Genomic DNA, 19,914 nt, shown 5'->3' on the forward strand with positions numbered 1-19,914 from the left:
TTTGTTACGAACAATCCCTAGGGATCAAATTAGCGTGTGTTGAACACAATGAAATAATGTCTGGTGAAACGTTAATAATTTACGCCAAGACAGAATAAAAATTGCATCAACTAACGTATATTTTGGTTTAAATAAACATATGAAGTACCTATGTGTACGTGATCTGATCACTTGCCACGGTGGGTAGTCGTAAAAAGTCGTGTCAGATGCCTTTAAGCGACTTGAATAAAATCTTTTACCAGTATTAGCATAATTGCTCACTTAAAAAGATACTTTCTTTCTTCTAAATAACTCCTATTTAAATAAATAAATTTATAGGGAAAAATCGCACAAATTGAGTTAGCCCCAAAGTAAATTCGAGACTTGTGTTATGGGATACTAACTCAACGATACTATATTTTATAACATATACATACCTATACTTATATAGATAAACATCCAAGACTCACGCCAATTCGAAAAAGACCATTTTCTATCTTGAGCAGACCGGGGATTTGACCCGGGACCTCCCCTCCCCTACTACGGTACTTTTGCAAGCATAATTGAAAACGAATCAACAGATTCCATGCATTTCGAATTAATTGTTGAAATACACCACAAATGTAATTAGTTCGCCTGTTAGGTTGCACATCTGCGTGGCATTTTCCCTTTGTGTATGCATTCAATGTTTAAACCACACGGTTTATTCATACGTAGCGATAGTGCCTTGGGCTTAGGATATGTATAATAAAACTGTAAGTGGGCTATGTCTGTATTATAAAACAAAGTCCCCTACCGCCTCTGTCTGTTTGTCTGTCCGCGATAAACTCAAAAAAATTAATGCACGAATTTTCATGAAGTTTTCACCAGTAAGGAAGGTTTAGGAGTTTAAATCATTATGTTTTTACCCGAGCGAAGCCGGGACGGGCCGCTAGTCTATAATATAAAAGGTAAAGTTCCCACTGACTGAGGTATAGACGTACGCTGAGCCGAGATCGCGGATGGTAGAGAAACGTGAAATTTGGACTGATGTTTATTTTCAATGTGAACACCCACTAAGAAGGGATTTTGAAAAAAAAATACCATGAAGGGGTGAAATAGGGGTTGAAAGTTTGTATGGAAAAAATCTTTAAATCGGCACCTATTTCTATAAAAATTGAAATTCAGACTTTTAAAATATTTCATTGAACGTGTTACATGGTAAGAAAGTATATTAGAATTCACCCCCTAAGGGTGCAAATAAGGGGTTGGAACTTGTATGGACAATATTAAAAAAATATTCTGATTGTTATGAAATTTGGTACAAGGGTAGAATATAACCTGGAATAAGGGTACTTTTTATCTCGAAATTCCCACGAGAGCGAAGCCCCGGGGTGCAGCTAGTAGGAGATAGGTAATAAAGAAAAATAATTATGGGGACCTTTATGGAACTAATAGGAGCCATAACATATTTTTTTAATATTTGTCTGTCTGTCTCTCTGTCAATATGTATATTTACCTATCTGTACATTAAAATTTGTTCAAACTGTTTATGTGTTCATCCAAACGGGTTGTACAGTTACAGTATAGCGGAAGGTCTGACCTAAAATCTAGAATAGATTTCATCGCGATACGTAGCTTAGAACCCTAGATATTTACAAGTATAAGTAAGTATGAAGACATAAAGTTACGAGGGGAAGCCGATAACATGTGAACTTATAGCAAAGGCGTGTAAAAATAAACATCTGATCCATCTCATTTATTGAGTTTGAAACTGTTCTCCGACAATTGCTTCGTCTACGAACGTTTCGTCGACAGAATGTTTCGACATCGGGAGAATAGAGGAGACATTCTGTCAGCGTATCGTTCGTAGATGAAGGGTTATGTCGTTCAAACACCCGATATCGAAACATTCTGTCGACGAAACGTTCGTTGACGAAGCAATTGTCGGAGAACTGTTTCAGACTCCATTTATTGGTAACTATTGGCCTAAAAATATACTAGGTACTCGATTATTCCAATGGTTTGGTAAACAATGTGTTATTACACAAAACATACCACATAATTATAAATAATGAGATTTGGTTGGCTTTAACTAAAATAGCGTGATAGGAATACAATGTTCAGTGAATTTCTGAAGTTTGATTTTGATTCGAGCGAGGGTACGATACGATGTTCGATCGAACATCGGATCAAAGAACAACATCCTAATATTTTTACAGGCTTTAGTTTATCTATTATTAGCCGCCCGTACCATCTTTGAATCGGGTATCTAAAACATAATAAATTAAACACTTAAGCCTTCCTCAGGAATCACTCTATCTACTGGTGAAAACCGCATGAAAATCCGTGCGTAGTTTTTGAGTTTATCGCGAACAGACAGACAGGACTTTGTTTTATAAGTAAGGATAGCATTTTAGTTTCGTCTGTCCCGAAATTTTAGGTTATCTGTGTGGAATCTGTTCTGTTTTCGAGATTAATATGTATATTTAAGAATTTATATAATTGTGAACTCTTAGTGAATTTTAAAAGAAAATATAGTTAAATACAATGAGAAACTGTAACAACTACAAAATTGAAGTAGCGATGAAAAGAAAACTTGAATGTTTCCAACTGAATTGATATCAGTTATTATATTTCCACCTAAGCAATTTAATTTTTACGATTCATTTAACTTTCAAAAGTTTCTTACAAAACAGACTTTAAAAATAGTTGTGGAGACGGAAAAGTAGGAAAGCGGATCCTGGGCTCCGACGCTCAATGGCTGGGGCGACAACCGTGTAAACGCTCAGATGACAGATATAGTTTTAATGTATGCACTACCATTGCACCGCGGGGCTTCGCTCCCGTGGAAATTTCGGGATAAAAGTACCCTAAGTGTTATGCCAGGTTATATACTAACGTCATTAATTGTTCGGGTGGAATCTTACAACTCAATTTTGAACATTTTGTTAAGACGTTTAGTTTAGATGAGAGTGCATTATTATAATAAGTGTGGCCTGACGGTGCACCCAAGGTCGGCTCCCGATTTAAGATCTCTTTTACGATTTAATTCACACACACACACGTCTTTTTTTGCACGTGTTGAATAACGAGACATGTCTGACTTGTTTGTTGTTTTATTGAAAAATTCAGTTAAAATTTAGTTAGGTACTTTTATTTATTAGATTTTGTTTTTGTGGGATGTTAGCATGGTCTCCATTTAAATTTGCATACCTGTGGACGGTGAAACATATAAATTCAAAATTCAAATTCAAATCATTTATTCAGAAATTAGACCTTCACAGGCACTTTTTCTCGTCAATCTTTATATTTATAGTTATTTCTCACAAGCTACAAACTACTGGCATTTCGGAACGACCACTGCTGAGAGGAAATGCCGAAAGAAACTCATTTGAACAGTGTTGGTCCCTATCATGCCAGATTGGCTTACCATTATTGTTTCTTACAATGTTTTTTTTTTCTTTCTAATAATATATAAAAGTAAAAGTAGTAGTGTAGTGTGGGATTAAGTTTTCTACACCACACATTGTAAATAATGTAATCCATAATTTTGCAAATAAATAATCTTTGTCTTTCTTAGTTTATTTATGAAAAACGGCTGGATTAAAATCCGTAAATATTTCTACAGCCAGATGTTTTATTTCTTCATTTAACATTTTAAATTATTTTTAATGGATATTGAGTGCTAAGAACCGGTATAAACCCAATATCAACCCTTTTTCGATTGGGTCTCAAAAAGTAATTAAATCGATCGATTGTTGATAAAAACTGATCGGGGTGAATCCCTTAATTGACTGTCGACTCCGAGGATCTCAAAATGGGCCTGCTAATTTGAATTTGGAACCAAATTAGCTCAATTTAAAATTAAGTGCTTTATTTTGTTTATTTTTAAAACATTATACGCCGCGCGGTTTTAAAATTCAGACCGCAGAATGGACATGCTAATTCAAATTTGGAACTGAATTTAGCCAAATTTCAGCACAATTAATTTTATTTATTTTTAAAACGAAATTCTTTTTTTTGTTTGTAATTTAATTTTTTGTATAATCTTTGTAAAATCAGACAGTAACATTGATTAATATATAAATTAAATAGATTTGTTCCTTTTAATCAATTTTATAATTAGGTATTGATGTTCAGTTCAATCGTGAACTCGTGATATGCTTTTGTATTAAATCTGTAACGATCAAAAATTATGAGTGCACACAAAACCAAACTATTTTTATAGCGACATAAAACACAAATTCCCATACACGATCATGTAGTTTTAGACAAACAAGGTTGAAGAAGGTATATTCCGGACTTCCTTAGATGCAACCGAGTGCCATTTACTTTTATTGAAGTTGGCGAACAGTGATACAACCCGGTATATTACAGACATCATGATAATGGTGCGAAGTTAGTTCGTGAGTTTTCACTTATAAAGATTTAGACAGCCGCATTGAGATGTGTGGTTCCCGCCCTAGAATACCGAGCGAAGTGGAGACGAAAAAGTAGTAAAGCGGGACCATGACTGAGGTGGGAAATCAATTAGATGAGAGATTCCCGGCTCCCACCCTAGAATAAAACCACACCTGTCCTTGTATTGGCATTATTTTGTTCAAATATCACAGAAGGGCAGGCGTATAAGGGATGTAAAGCCTTGACAGTGTGGCGACCGAAGTGTGGGAGATAATGTAAGAAGATGACACTGGGAAATCACTCAGATGAGAGTAAGAGGTCTCTATCATAGAGTAGTACTCTTTATATAAATAAATAAATAAATAAATATATTAGGACAAATCACAGATCGAGCTAGCCCCAATGTATGTTCTAGACTTGTGTCATGGGATACTAACTCAACGATACTATATTTTATAATAAATGCATATATAGATAAACATCCAAGACCCGGGCCAATCAGAAAAAGATCATTTTCCATCATGACCCGACCGGGGATCGAACCTGGGACCTCTCGATTCAGTTGCAAGCACTTTACCACTGCGCCACCGAGGTCGTCGTCTAACCTTGAGTTTCATAACTTAAAAAAAAATTACGCCCTAACCCCGAGCTTAACGGCGTCACAGCCCCGAATGCATCCGGGAACCTGCTGAGATGAGATAGAAAACTTATAAATATATATAATACGTATTAGTTATTATTTTAAATATGTCATGTCTACCTGTAAGCCGCTCTTTGGTCTACGTCCACACACAGTAAACAAGAACGTAACCATCTCATTACAAAACCCAAAGTTTTGCTAACTTCATTGACAAATTCTAACCAGCTTCACTCTTTTGCAGATGGCGTACCAGAAACGAGATTATACAAGTTAAAACAGAATGAATACATTCGTCAAAATATCAGAGATTCACCGGAACATGTTTACGTAACACAACAAGAGAAAATGGCTTTAAAATTAGATCAAATACACAAAGCCGTCGCCATGGCATTCATTTATAACCTATGTCTAATTTGTGACGTAAGAAATGAGAATGTTAAACCTAATAATACTTTGAATGTAGATAGCCATTTTAATCAAATGCACGCTGTAAACAAAAGATTTAGCAATGAAAGTTTGATTGATGTAATTGATAAATTCTATAATAATTCCAATGAAGAATTGATAGATATAAGAAACCAAAGTGATGTGTTTGGAAGAATAGTTAACATAGAAGATATAACAACAGAATACGGATTAAATCATACAGAAGAACCGTGCGTTGGAGATCCAGAGTTTTGTAATATGACTAAAGAAGAATATTTAGATATGTTGAACGAATATATATTTCCACATCCATACGAGTGGGTGTTGATAGCGACTCATGCTATTGTGTTCGTGATTGGACTCATAGGGAATGCATTGGTTTGTATAGCGGTGTACAGGAACCACTCAATGAGGACAGTGACAAATTATTTCATAGTAAACTTGGCTGTGGCAGATTTTATGGTGATATTGATATGTCTGCCGCCAACAGTGTTGTGGGATGTAACAGAGACATGGTTCTTTGGAACGGCTATGTGCAGGATCGTCTTGTATTTTCAGGTGAGATATTTTCCAACAAGCTTTTCATTCAGTTTAAATGGTCAGTTTGTTTGTAACATTCGTCAAATTTGTCGCCTGTATGTATGGAGTACTAGAGTACATAAACGTTTAGCTATATAACTAACCTTGCAAGGTAAATTTCAATAGTCGGTTCAGTTTCCATGACGATTATTATGATGAGCACAACATCAGTTTTTATCAATCAAGCTTCAAGTTTCTTTCTAAATCTTGACATTAGCAAAATCATCGATTGGCTAAACGCTGAAGCCATAAAATTAAAAAAAAAAGTGAAGTTAGTCGTTGGGAGTCAACCCTGATCCTGAGCCATCAGGAATTCCCAATTCTCAACGAATTACTGCAAGGACATGATTTTTACTTCACGTTGTTGACAATAAAATCATTCGGCAAAAATTAAATTCAATTCATAGAAATCTTTATTATTCTATTAACACTTTACAGGACAGTACGGTTATAGCAGTGATCTAAAAACTCTGTAGTTTGACAGTACTGGCATCGCAGTCGCTATAAAAGATAGTATAAAGAGCTCTACGGTGATCACCGTGCTGGATTTATACTATCATTGTAACGAACATGTTTTACTGTCTATCTACAAGTTATTCAAAGGTTTGTACTGTCAAATCTAAGAGCTAAAATACATACATTATCAACATCATATAGAAACACAAAAAAGTAGCTGGTATAGTAACACTACGGGTATAACCGTATAGTCCGCCTAGAGAATTCATAGAAACACCAAGTCAGTGTCGCGCTGTCTGGCACCGGTGTTGGTTGTGTCCATGTGGGTTCGCGCGCAAAAAATTGTGGCAGAAAAGGTAAGTAAATAAAATTACTAATATTATTATAGTCTTTACTTTTATAGAAAAAATGGGATTATTTTATAACGTTCCGCTCACGTTTACTTTTTGTCACAGATGAATAAAGACGAAGAGCGCATCAAAAAGTTATTGGAGGATGTCAACTCCAGAAAGTTTTGACAATGGCAGTTTTTCTGATACATCAGAAAAAACGGAAACAGAGCCATTTGAAGATAACGAATACAGACTATGTACCAAATAGTGATTCGGATGACGCAGAAGCCGTGGATGTAGATGAGGCTAAATCAGAAAAAGATCCTAAAGATTCTAAAGTTCAGCCCAGATATGTAAGGGCCAATGATAATAATCGTACAGATACAGTACCATCTACTTCTAGATACAGAGCTACCTTATGTGTTCCACCCTCTCCTTCGATTTCTGACCAAAACAGTCCAATACCTTTACGTCCTACCGCGAGCACACACATCCATAGAAAGTGCATCTGGAAGTCCTGTAATACCTCTTGGTAGACCCATTACATTTCATAAACCTCAAGATATCAGATACAATGAGTGTGAGAACGGAAAATAGTCAAACCATCAGATACAATGAGTGTGAGAACGGAAAATAGTTTTTCTATGGGATATCTAAGCCTATTAGAATCAGTATTTCCATCAACTTCAGCACAAAGTTTCAGAGCCACGTCCCCTGTAATTCCTCTTCACGAAATATCGGGCCTTGCAAGTCTGGAAGATCCTGTAGATCAAAATTTGGAAGAACAGGAATCTGAAGGAAATCTTAATCTTGAGTCATCTCAAAATGAAGAAGCAGAGACGCCCGAAGAAGAATGGACTTGTACTACTGAACTAATTCCAGAGTTTGGATTTGATAATAACACTCGATTGAGAGTATGAAAATCATAACCCATTAGATATATTTAGACAGGTATTTTCCCGAGAGTTACTCGAATATTTAGTAGCCAGGACAAATGCATATGGCGATTTTTTGTCTAATTCTAATAAACCTAATACCAGAAATAGCCGATACGAATTTTTTAGAGTAGTAATAGTAAATGAGATGGAGATGTTCTTGGCTTTGTGTGTGTTGCAAGGTCAAGTAAAAGGACCTAGAATTTGTTCTCATTCTCCGATCCCTTATATTTTCAACCATTTCTCACATATGCCCGATGTATCAATTGATGCCCGATGTACGGTGAACGCCGCACTGACTATCTTGGCGGTTTCACTCTGTTATTCTTTATGACAGTACGGGGTAGCCCGATGTACGGTAAAGCCCGTACTGACTGCCTAAACAACTTAATTATATTAGTCATTATGACAGTACGGCGTTGCCCGATGTACGGTAAAGCCCGTACTGACTGTCTTGACGGCTTAACATTGCTATTTATAAAAACAGTCCGGTTGTATCCGTACAGCGGTTATGCCCGTAGCTACTGACGTACATTAGTATTTTAGTGTTTATTTTAACAAGTACTGCTATAGACGTAGTGATTTTTTGTATGGAAAACCGGAGTGTCATCCTATGTAATTTGAGATCAGTTTTCTGTCCTGTAAAGTGTTAAGAGCCATTTTGAATTAAAAATATACCCTATTTTAATTCGGAAGCGGTGGTGCTCCAATGATTAAGACTCCCGCCGAACCAAAATGTCCCAAGTTCGAATCACGAAAGTTCAAATCATCAAGTTCGTATCAGTATTCAAATTCACGTTGCAGTAGGTCAAGTGAATTTGAATTCCAATCTAACACATGCACTCTTAGGCTATGTACTAACTATGTACAGGCTATGTAACACAGGCTATGAAGAATTAACATACATGTTTTATAATAAACTTATAATATTATTCATGCAACGCGATAGTTTAAGAAGAAAAAGGTTTTTTACAATGTCTTAGAGAGCTATTAATGCATTCAAATCGTGACGAAAAAATCACCCGATACATACTTACATTGCAAGTTAAATAAAAACTTGTAACTTGTAAAATAGTTAAGATTATTCGTAAAATACATTACAGATAGTATAGATGAATGGATATCAAACCACAAGAGCAGACATTTTAACAATGCGATAAACGAATTTCTCGTGAAATTAAACCACACCCAAAGTGCCAGGGCTGCTATAAAATACAAGACTAACTTCAAACAAACCAAACTTGTAGTGTACTGAAATAATACTGAGTATTGGAAAGTATATATTACAAGCCAGCATATTTTACAAGCCCAGTGGAACTGTATGATCATCGTTATCTTTATTTCTCCGGGGGATCGGGCAATATTTCCGAATTTGTTTCTACCATAGATTCATTACAATCTAGATACGACATAGTTACTAGCTAGCTACACTAAAAGTGGGTTGAACGCGTCAACTTTGACATTAACAATGGCAGAAAAACGCAAATTACCCTATTTTATTTAAACGTCTGCGGCGCGTAAGTTTTAGTCAAAGTTGATTGGTGCAACTCACCCGAAGGATGCCGAGGAGTATGCGAAGGGGAAAAGAAAAAGTAAAAAAGCAGATCCTGGGCTCCGAGGCTTTAAGGCTGAGGAAGGAACATGGAAAATGCTCAAATGAGAGAGAAAATTGGCATCGTTATCATTATCATGCAGTGTGGTTTATCGAGGTCTTTTGTGCTCGTCGCATTGCCTTGTTTACCCGCAAAATTTGTGAATAAAAACTGAATTTAGAATATAACCTTTTACGAAGGGCCTGTTGGTAGTGGTCCAACTCTGGATACGCAACTCCAAGGGGACCTCCTTCACTCATAGGCCAATAAAATTACAGTTCTTTGCTTCCATTGTATGGAAGCAAAGAACTGTAATTTTATTGGCCGACATTTCAAAACGATATAAGCCTACTAATAATGAACAAAATATTCTCTTAGTATCGGATCAAAATGTTAGATTTTCATTGGAAATCAAAACCATTTGGTGTAAAGTAAATTAATAACATGTATTCACATCACCTTAACAATAACAGTGTCATTTACTTACAAATTTTCCATTCAAATATTACAATTACATCTCTTTCAAAAATAAAACGTGAAAATTTACCGCCTCGCTTGTGCCTACACAGATAATATATGGCGGCTGGCCTAGTAACTTTTTAAATTGAGGTAGTTGAATATCAGCAAAAGAATCATCAACAAGCTGACAGTTGACAGCTGTCAGTGGAAATAATCGGTGATGTAAAAAATAAGCAAACTAAAGTTGAATTTACAGATTTTATCGATTAGTTTCTTAATTTCACCCTCAAAAATATCGTTACGCATCTATTAGCTACTTCCAAACTCATTTTATATAAGATATAAACAATTTTTTTGATATCTAATTAGGTAAAATTATTTTTGTTTTCATAATCCGAACTTTAGGCATATAATATTAGGGCATAGGGTATCATCTAGCACGAAATAATCTCTGATTTCTTGTATTCCACATCCCATACACATCTTTCTTGCTTTCTTATCGACGTATTCTGGCATCCCTGGAGCATTCTGATGTTGCAACCATGCAGTTGTGCAAACATGCAGTTTATGACGCCAAGATTTTAACCGCCGACGCAAAACCTGGAATGTTTTAAGTTTGACCGCTAACTGTGTCTGTCTGTCTGTGTACGTGGCACCGTAGCTCATCAACGGGTAAACCGATTTAGATGCGGTTTTTTTTTATTTGATAGCTAATTTTTATGCGCTAGTTCTTAGATATGTTACATCGAAATCGGTTCAGACGTTCGAAAATTGTAGCGAAATTAATATTAAAAGTCGGGTTTTTTCTAACTTGTCTAACAAATTAAATTGTTAAGAGCCATACCACATTGCTCCGTTGTGCTCCGTCGCTTTGACGTCCGCCCGTCGGATCGAGGTATCAAGCAGAACGACGTAGAAATTGTATGAAGTTTCGACCTACGATAACGTCAGTGTCAAGACGTAACAACGGAGCTACAACGTGCTTCGCCATCGCAACGGAGCACAAATGAGCAATGGGTCATGGCTTTTACCCTACATTAAATGGACAATACTAAACAGCCTACATTGAGCCGCTATACAATCTTGTATAGCGACACCGATGGACACAAACTGGCAGAATACACTCAGAATCGCAGATAGGGACTTGTGATCACGGAGGTATATTTGCCCGCACTGGGAACAGAATCTAGGACCTCCTGATAGACACTTGGTAATTAGCAAAGCATTATCTAACAGTCAACCATTGGGTCGTACAGAGAATGCTATGTGGGAATAAAATGAAATATTAAGTCCTTAAATAAATAATATATTATATATACAAACACACAGAGACTCGCTTAAAATTTAAAACTGGCTCGGCTCGGAGCTCCTCTCAAATTTTCAGAGTTAAACTCTGGAATGCGATTCCTGAAAATATCAGGAGGAGCTCCGAGCCGTGCCAGTTTTAAGTTTCTAGTGTACAAAATATACTTGGCGAAGTCTTAAGTGTGTCTCTGTATGTTTGTATACATATTTATTTTAGGACTTATTATTTGAATGACGAAAAATAATTTAGAGAGAAAACCGGTGCTGAGAAGGAGAGGAGTTACAAGGATCAAATTAGTTGAAGAATACAGGACTCTTTCATGAGTTGAATTGCGTTGTTTTGCACAGGTTTTGACATTTACGTGCGTCTACGTACCTTGAATCTCCATACAATTTTTGCGACAGCAACGTAGGATGACAGAGCCATGGAATTAGTAGGTGCTCCGTTGTACGAAGCACTTACTAAATCCATGGACAGAGCATTTAGACCGCCAGGCACTTTGACAAAATACACAGTTTCAAGAAATACAAAACTTCCCCATCACAAATCACTCATCAATATTTTCTCACGAGAGTGGTGCGCTTATCGATAAGACTTAAGAACTTAATTTACAGTTTGTTACCGTTTTGAAGCATAAAGGATTAAGCGCAAAATGACAGGCGATCAGAAATAAAAGAGGGAATAATCCAAAAGAGACATAAAAACGAATAGTTGTAGCGTAAAGTTAAATACATGTTTTTTACACATACATACAGTCAATATACGTTAACGTTCGTTCGAGTTTCGTAACTCATAACTCATATATCAGTAATATATATATATATTCATCAGAAATATTCTCTCATTATAATAATAGTATGGATGTATGGAAGTATGGATATGAAATTTCTACATTTCGCTATAGCGTCAATTTGTCATTTTGCGCCATTGACCTTATGCTCGACCGTCAACAAGCAAATTTTACCGATCCACTGATCCGTGTTGACGTTCCGTTACGCGCGGGGAATTAAAATTACGACGATATCTTGTTCTTGACTTCGAACTTCAAAGATTAAATTACGTCTGCTCTCGTGATCCCACTTTGTGTACGCACGTAAAACATAAAAGGTAACTGAAGTAAATAAAAGTTAAAACCTGCCAAGTGTGAGTCAGACTCGCGCATTGAAGGGTTCCGTATCATGTAATATTATAAATGAGAAAGTGAAGCGGTGGTGGTGTAATAGTTAAGACATCCGCCTGTGGATCGAAAGGTCTCAGGTTCGTGTCCTACTCGTGCCATATGAGTTTGTATACCAATTTGACTCATGTATTTAGTTTTCATCGACCACCAACTTGCTTCCGGTGAAGGAAAACATCGTGAGGAAACCTGTACACTGGTGGACAGTTTAGTTCACTAGTGTGTATGCGACTACCTGCCACTAGATGGCGGTGAGTAGTCGTAAAAGTCATGTCAGATGCCTTTAGGCGATTGGAATAAAATCTGACACCAGTGTTAACAATAACACACTCGATATGATGATGATGAATGAGAAAGTAAGTTGGTTTGTTACATCTTCACACTTATTTGCTTAAACAATCTTCTTGAAAATATGCATACATGTAGTTTGAAGTACGCAGTAGAATATAAACCTTTCGACTCGGAAAAATAAATGTTTCTGTGTGAATCTTCGTCTCTTCGATTCCTTATACTGTATTCGTTTAGTTTATAAATAAAATAATCTTTCCTCTGGAGGGGGGCAAATTCACACTATTCAAAAAATATACGAATAAACTGAACCCTGAGATTATTACTGCCGAACAGGCAATAAGATCTGGAGTTGCGGCTAAATAGGGTCTATGATATTTTCACTAAAGCTAATTATCTATTTAAAAATCATGTTTGTTGTATGGGAGACCTTTGAAAATTATTTTATTCTGTTTTTTAGTAAGTTAAATTGTTTATTAAGACGTTGTTGGAGGTATAGCAGCGACAGAAATACAACATTTGTAAAAAATTCTACTGTCTATCACAGTTCGTAATACAGGTAGACTTTTTATACATTAGCAATATTTTGTCTACATGCTCAATCCATGATTCTGAACTACTTTTAGTATGGGTGTAACTCCGAAATCGCGAAAAAAAAAACAGCTGTTCTATACAAAATTAAATTGGTACGTCTAATTTGTAGAAAATGTATGGATAGGCTGATTTTTTTTTTCGCTATTTCAAGGTTACTTCCATACGAAATGTTGTTCAGTACCATCGACTGAGCATGTAAATAAAACAATGCCTATGTATAAAAAGTCACCCTGTATACAGCCTGCGGTAACAGACGGACAGCTGAATCTTAGTCCCATTTTACCCTTTAGGTACGAAACCCTAAAAAATAATACATTAAAAAAAAAACATTTTTGCATACGATAAGATTAGATGGCCATCAATGAATGAAATCTATTTGGATGCAATTTCTTCGTAATATCATCTTCATCGAAAGCACCTTTCTCCGATTTTTTTATATCTCAAGTTACTTACACTTTATTATCATGTTCTTACCCAACTTAACCTAATTATGTCAAGGCAGTACTGAATTTACCGATTATTTTAATTCAAGCTTATCTAGATTTTGAGAAACCAAAAATTTTTTTCGACGTAACGTGCTTTCGATGAAGCTGATCCTGTGAACTGTGGACATCAATTTTGCGTACGAGTTAGTTCCAATATTCTTTGTTAATTCCCAATTAAAAATAAACTTAACTTCTAATTGCAAATTGTGAAGTAGCTTTAAAAGAAACTGTCTGAACTGTCTGTATTTGTGAGTAATCTGTTGGCTGGGCCATTTCAGTTAGACCCGCGGGACCGGTGGACAGATTACATCATAGTTAGTACCTACTACTCTCTAATGAAAATACTGTACGTCGGCGTAAGACATAAAGAGATGAATTAATTCAGCCGAAATGGTACGGTTTCGATAGCTCAGTGGTCAAGAGCACTGTCCCGAATAGACAGGGGGCGCGGGTTCAAATCCCGCTCTATTCCAGAATTTTTTCATGTCATTATTATTTCCAAAAATAAGTTGCAATAAAGCATATAACTGTGTCACAAATGTATGTGTGACGTGTATAACAAATCCATTTAAATTACATCATGTTTTAATGTTTTTTTCCCATCTCAGATAAATCTTTTGCCAATTATAATTTGTAAAAAAAAAATATAGGTACCTTTGGCAAGCAAGTATGCGGCCCATCTGATGGGAAGTGGTGACCACAAAGGGGCGACACACGCACATTGCTGGTCCTATATGAGTCTTTTCACGTTTAAATAACTCCATGTTGTAGTCTCATGGGAAAACCGCAGGAGCTCATTCCACAACCTCAGAGGAGCGGGAGGATAATATACTTCGTCCGATAATTTCCAGAATTTTTTTTGTGGCTATAAGTCTGGATAAATATCAAAAGCAATAATTAAACATGATATTGCGTCACTTTGATTGATCAAATGTGATATTTTCTTGTTCTCGTTCAAGTGTTACGAATGATTTCTGGTTGGACTCCGAAATCGTGACAAAATGGACGCAAGTGACATCAACTTAGGTATATTGCTTTAGACATCGTAAAGAGTACGTAACTCATTTGACTAGATGCAAACAAAGCCAGTTGTACGTACGTCAGCGTTCGATATTTAAAAATACTTATAAAAAAACTATTTTATATCTGTGTAAAAAACTGCTGTACAAATATTTGTGGCTTAATTACCAAAATGTCGGCATTTAGTTACCGAGTTAAGTATTTGCGTTTTTGTAAATCGCTTGAAAATATTGCATTTTTTTATTTTTACTGATTATTATTCTACAACAAATTTGCAACAAGTCGATACAATTAACATCTATAGAAAACATTTCTAAGCATCTAACATTTTTTTAAAGGAAATATTTAGAAAAATTACCAGATGTCGGTCTACGTCTTGTAAAATGTCGATATTTTAATAATATGTTCAGTTTTTAAAGTTTCATACTATTTGTATATTGGCAGTACACTATCAGTTATGTTGGTACTATGTAACAAAGGAGTAGAATATTGTATTTTTTTTCACAGCCTAAACGTTCAAATTCCATTTTTTCGAAACTAGTTTTTTCAACTTTGGATGTCTGTTACAAAAAAGTATTACGAAATATATTGTTCAGCATAATAAAAGGACCCCTATTGGTAACATGGAACGCTAGTTTTATTCGTAATATTTTTTTTTCGTATTATTTTTTTTATTATTTTTTTAAATATTACAATGTTTGAACGTACCCCACCCGAGAATTTGTTTTCCTTTTGATGATCTATATACCACGGATAGGTCACCGGAATGAGGTCATTAAAATGTCTGTAAATATTTTGAAGCAAAATATATTGAATTAAACATTCTAGCTGTTTGGATAACACATAATTGGATTCTTACGAGACATATTAAATTTATAATTAGATACTGAAAACAAAGAAACTTAAAAATAGATTTGTACCTAATTTAAATTTTAATTTATTAAATTTAATATTTTAGAACGTTAGTTCTAAAATATTAAATTTAATAAAAGTGGAATATCAACTTAATTTCATCCTGAAAACAAACACTTCTATTTTTATTAATTAACCTTTAATAAACAGGTCCCTTTTTTCTTAATAGTAGGGTGATAAAGTACCAGGACAACAGAAATAGGCAGGAGTTGTAATGAAATCGAATAGCCAATTTGAAGGATACTGTAATTTGATTATGGTTGAAAGGGTAGTTTATTTTCCGATTTAATTTCACCCCTTTTCAATCAAAGTCGGACTATTAATTGAAGCTATCGAATGAAAGCAATTTAATTGATATTGAGAGGACATTGTAACGTTTTAAGTATGATAGTAAAATTTACAGATTTTTGTAAACCAGTCAAGTAATTTTGACAATGACTTTGACCGTAAAAATTCCCACAGGAGTAGAACCCAGTTTTCGGCGAGTAGTTAATAAAGGATTTAGCAAATTATAAGGGCGTATCTACACGGCATTTCCAAGTATTAATACCAACTGAATCGTCTGAATGGGGTAGTTGTGTTATCTGTATGAAACATTCACTAACTTTGGCCATTTCATTTATTATATAAGACTAAATATCTTCAAAATATCGTCGTATATGATAATGGGCCTAAAATAACATACGTTTGTAGTTTTGTGCGCAAACCCTTAGAACTATTATTGTGTGGGTTATATTTGTTTTTTTGTTTAACTCTTTCTCTCTCTGTAATCATGACATTGTCAAAAGAATCTTCAAAAAAGCTAGGTCTAAATAAGATTTTTGACACAAGCTTATATTGTTGTCAGTGAGATGTTATTCCATTCGATGTTTCACAAAAAAAAATATGTCCGTGCAGCAAATCGTTGAGGAGATACAATACAATACAAAAATCTTTATTGCACAAATTAATTACATAGTATACACGTCTGGAGTGGTCGTGGAGATACCACGTCTGGAGCCGTTCCTGGGTGCACCATTAGTTCATGCTAATCATAATAAAACATTTTCATTCAAACTAAACGTGTGTACAAACTTGAAGATATCTGCTTCAAAATTGAGTTGCAAGATTCCACCCAAAAATACATAGTTACATTGCAAGTTCAATATAGAAGCTTGTAGAATGTACAAAAGTTTGTATCAGTGGTGCTATTCCAGACCGAAAACCTCATGTTGCATGACGAATACTCTTATATCGAGTAACGAAATGGAAACTACAGCTTCCTTCATTTGTTTCAGTCGGTGTCAGTGACGGTGTCAGTTCTGACGCTCACTTTCATCTCGGTGGACCGCTGGTACGCGATCTGCTTCCCGCTCAAGTTCAAGTCCACCACCGGCCGCGCCAAGACCGCCATACTCATCATCTGGCTGCTCTCTCTGCTGTTCAGTGAGTATCTTCTGTTCCGTGTCGTCTCGGTGGACCGCTGGTACGCGATCTGCTTCCCGCTCAAGTTCAAGTCCACCACCGGCCGCGCCAAGACCGCCATACTCATCATCTGGCTGCTCTCTCTATTGTTCAGTGAGTATCTTCTGTGACGTGTCGTCTCGGTGGACCGATGGTACGCGATCTGCTTCAAATACACCATATTATCCTTCAGAATGAAGTGGTATTCTACTCATGTGGCACAAGTAAGTCTCAAACTTGGGACCTTATCAAGGCAAGCGTTTCAACTGGGCCACCACCTCATCAAGATAGCCTAGAAAAAAAAGGCTTTTGCCTAAACGTCACGAGTATAATATGATGGTCTTAGTAAAAGACTTAGTAGTGCAGCGATTGTTCTGTTTAAATAAAAAATATTTTCTTCTTTCTCACTCAGATGTACCAGAATTCGTGATGCTACAAGTGCAAAGGAAGATGCAGCTGCGATTCAATGTGCAATACTTCATGCAGTGTGCGTCGACATGGTCAGACGACAGTGACCTCAACTGGCACATCATAAAGGCGATATTCCTTTACACGTATGTACTCAATTATTTTTACACGATTGCTAAAAAAAATAAAGTTATAGTTTTATGATTTCATAGTTCATGTTCATGATTTTATTCCGCCATAATTCTTAAACGCCGGATAACGATGTATCATTGGATTTTTTTACCACACCTCGAGTGCCCTGGGTGATATAGGCTAAAAGATATTTGTCGTTACAAAATCAATGTGGCGGATAATCCGCCATATTGATTTATTTCCACTCTGCCACAAATAATTTAAATGCAAATGCTTTCAAGTGAGTTAGGATGTTTGTTACTCTTTCACGCAAAATCTACTGAACAGATTCTTATGAAATTTGGTAAACTGGAAGAATGTATCCTGGAATTGCTCATATGGTACTTTTTATGTCGAAAATCCCATGCAAATCCCATGAAAATCCATATTTTGAAAGGCTTCACGAAAACATGTACAACCATTAGGTACATAGATATATGAAATATTAGCTGCGCCCCGGGGCTTCGCTCCCGTGGGAATATCTTAGTTATTCCAGGATATATTCTATAACCGTGTAATATACCCAATTTCATAACAATCCGTCCAGCTTTCGATGAAGCCATCGAAGTGGTTAAGTTCTGGCTTGAATAATATAATATTTAGTGTCCGATAGAGCATTACAGTTGCCATCGATAGGAAGAGAAGAAAAACGCATACAAAATTAGTTGCGATCACTATGCGGGTGAATTTCAAGAGCGTTCAAAACTCCGCCGCGGGCTGTCATTAGTGTTTATTAAATTGTACCATACACAGTAATCAATTTAATTATCCTATTTTATAAATAATTAAAGTACTGGTACAATGTTGATTTTATAAATGTTTAATTAAAAAAAATATATTCTTTATTAAAAAAAAATAAAGGTGCGACACTAAATAACCCGTTCAAACTGTCGTGAAATTCACCGATGCATAGAAAATATAAATCAAATTTCACTAATAGACAATTCAATGGTGTACGAACAGCCTAATTTGTGGCTATGTTTGCTAACTCAATACTTTTAGGGTGAACGCCTACGTCACGCCTATAAAAGTACTTAGTAAAAGAAGCCAATAGTTTTTACTTCATATAGTTTGTGCTACCTACGCTGTTTTTTGGTTACTTTCTTCCCACATTGGTGAGATTTATGCATTTTGTGTAGGATTTTATACGGCTTACACGAAATTTTAATTCGTATAAGGGACATAATAGCTTTGCCCTTTTATTGCATAGCTATTAAACCTTAACATTACTCCACACGACCTTAGCAAAATATCCAATCTAATATTGTAATGAAAAAGTAAATTTGTTTGTTATCTCCTCAGGTTCTATCTAACATTCTCAACGAATCTTTAGACCTTTTCACACACAGTCACTTTTTTAACGTCATATTTTATAATATTTCTCTAAAACGAACGACCACTGCTGAGGAATTATTCTCAAAAGTGGTCGTTCGTTTTAGAGAAAGAAACTACTTAATTTAAAAATACCTCCCTCTTTTTTCTATTTTTTTTTTTTCGAAACTGGAATAAAGCTGAAGAAAATTCTATTGAAATAAGTAGTTTGTACTACCTGACTTTTATATATATTTTTTATTTTATTTCACGTATAAAGAACAAATATATATATAGTACATAATATAAGAACACTGACTAAAACCACAGAGGTTTGTCCACAGTGAGCATCAACGTCAGCAGTAGTATAAAATATGTTTTATTAATCACTTAACAGTAATGCATAATATTAACAAGTTGTGTACATAAATAATTAGAGTCTGAAACGGTTCTCCGACAATTGCTTCGTCTACGAACGTTTCGTCGACAGAATGTATCGACATCGGGCGTTTGAACGACAGAACCCTTCATTTACCAACGATACGCCGACAGAATGTCTCCTCTATTCTGTCGGCGAACCGTTCTTAGACGAAGCAACTGTCGGAAAACCGTTACAGACTCAAATAATTAAGGTCTGTGCACACCAGGTTCCCACTCCTACTGATGATGATCGCCTACTGCCAAATAGTGAGGGTACTATGGAGATCAGACAACATTCCCGGACACACCGAGTCGCACAAGCTATGCGCGACACCTACCGGACAGAATAATTGTAAGTAATTCCTAACTAATATTATAAATACGAAAGTAAATTGGTTTGTTTGTTACTTCTTCACGCTATATCTACTCAACCAATCTTCTACAAATTTTGAATAATGTTGTTTTAAGTATGGAGAAGGACTTAGGGTACATTTCAATTCGGAAAAATAACTGTACCCGCGGGCGAATAAATAATAAATAAATAAATAAATGAGGACAAACCACACATATTGAGCTAGCCCCAAAGTAAGTTCGAGAC

The 19,914-nt window shown here is 35.7% G+C and overlaps 1 protein-coding gene across 8 annotated transcripts in view; it reads left to right on the forward strand.

Annotated features, from left to right (window-relative positions):
- LOC128679714 (orexin/Hypocretin receptor type 1-like) overlaps positions 1-19,914 on the forward strand; it is a 128,030-nt gene that overhangs the window by 94,750 nt on the left and 13,366 nt on the right. For 7 of the 8 annotated variants that reach the window (XM_064436713.1, XM_064436715.1, XM_064436712.1 and 4 more), the window contains 4 exons: positions 5,244-5,986; positions 16,841-17,120; positions 17,419-17,560; positions 19,544-19,668. In XM_064436713.1, coding sequence (XP_064292783.1) covers positions 5,348-5,986; positions 16,841-17,120; positions 17,419-17,560; positions 19,544-19,668 — 1,186 coding nt within the window. In that variant the 5' untranslated portion in view covers positions 5,244-5,347. The remainder of the gene's footprint in view (positions 1-5,243; positions 5,987-16,840; positions 17,121-17,418; positions 17,561-19,543; positions 19,669-19,914) is intronic. The other variant, XM_053762124.2, reaches the window with a different exon arrangement.

The sequence above is a fragment of the Plodia interpunctella genome, chromosome 22 (genome assembly GCF_027563975.2).
Source record: "Plodia interpunctella isolate USDA-ARS_2022_Savannah chromosome 22, ilPloInte3.2, whole genome shotgun sequence".
NCBI lineage: Eukaryota > Metazoa > Arthropoda > Insecta > Lepidoptera > Pyralidae > Plodia > Plodia interpunctella.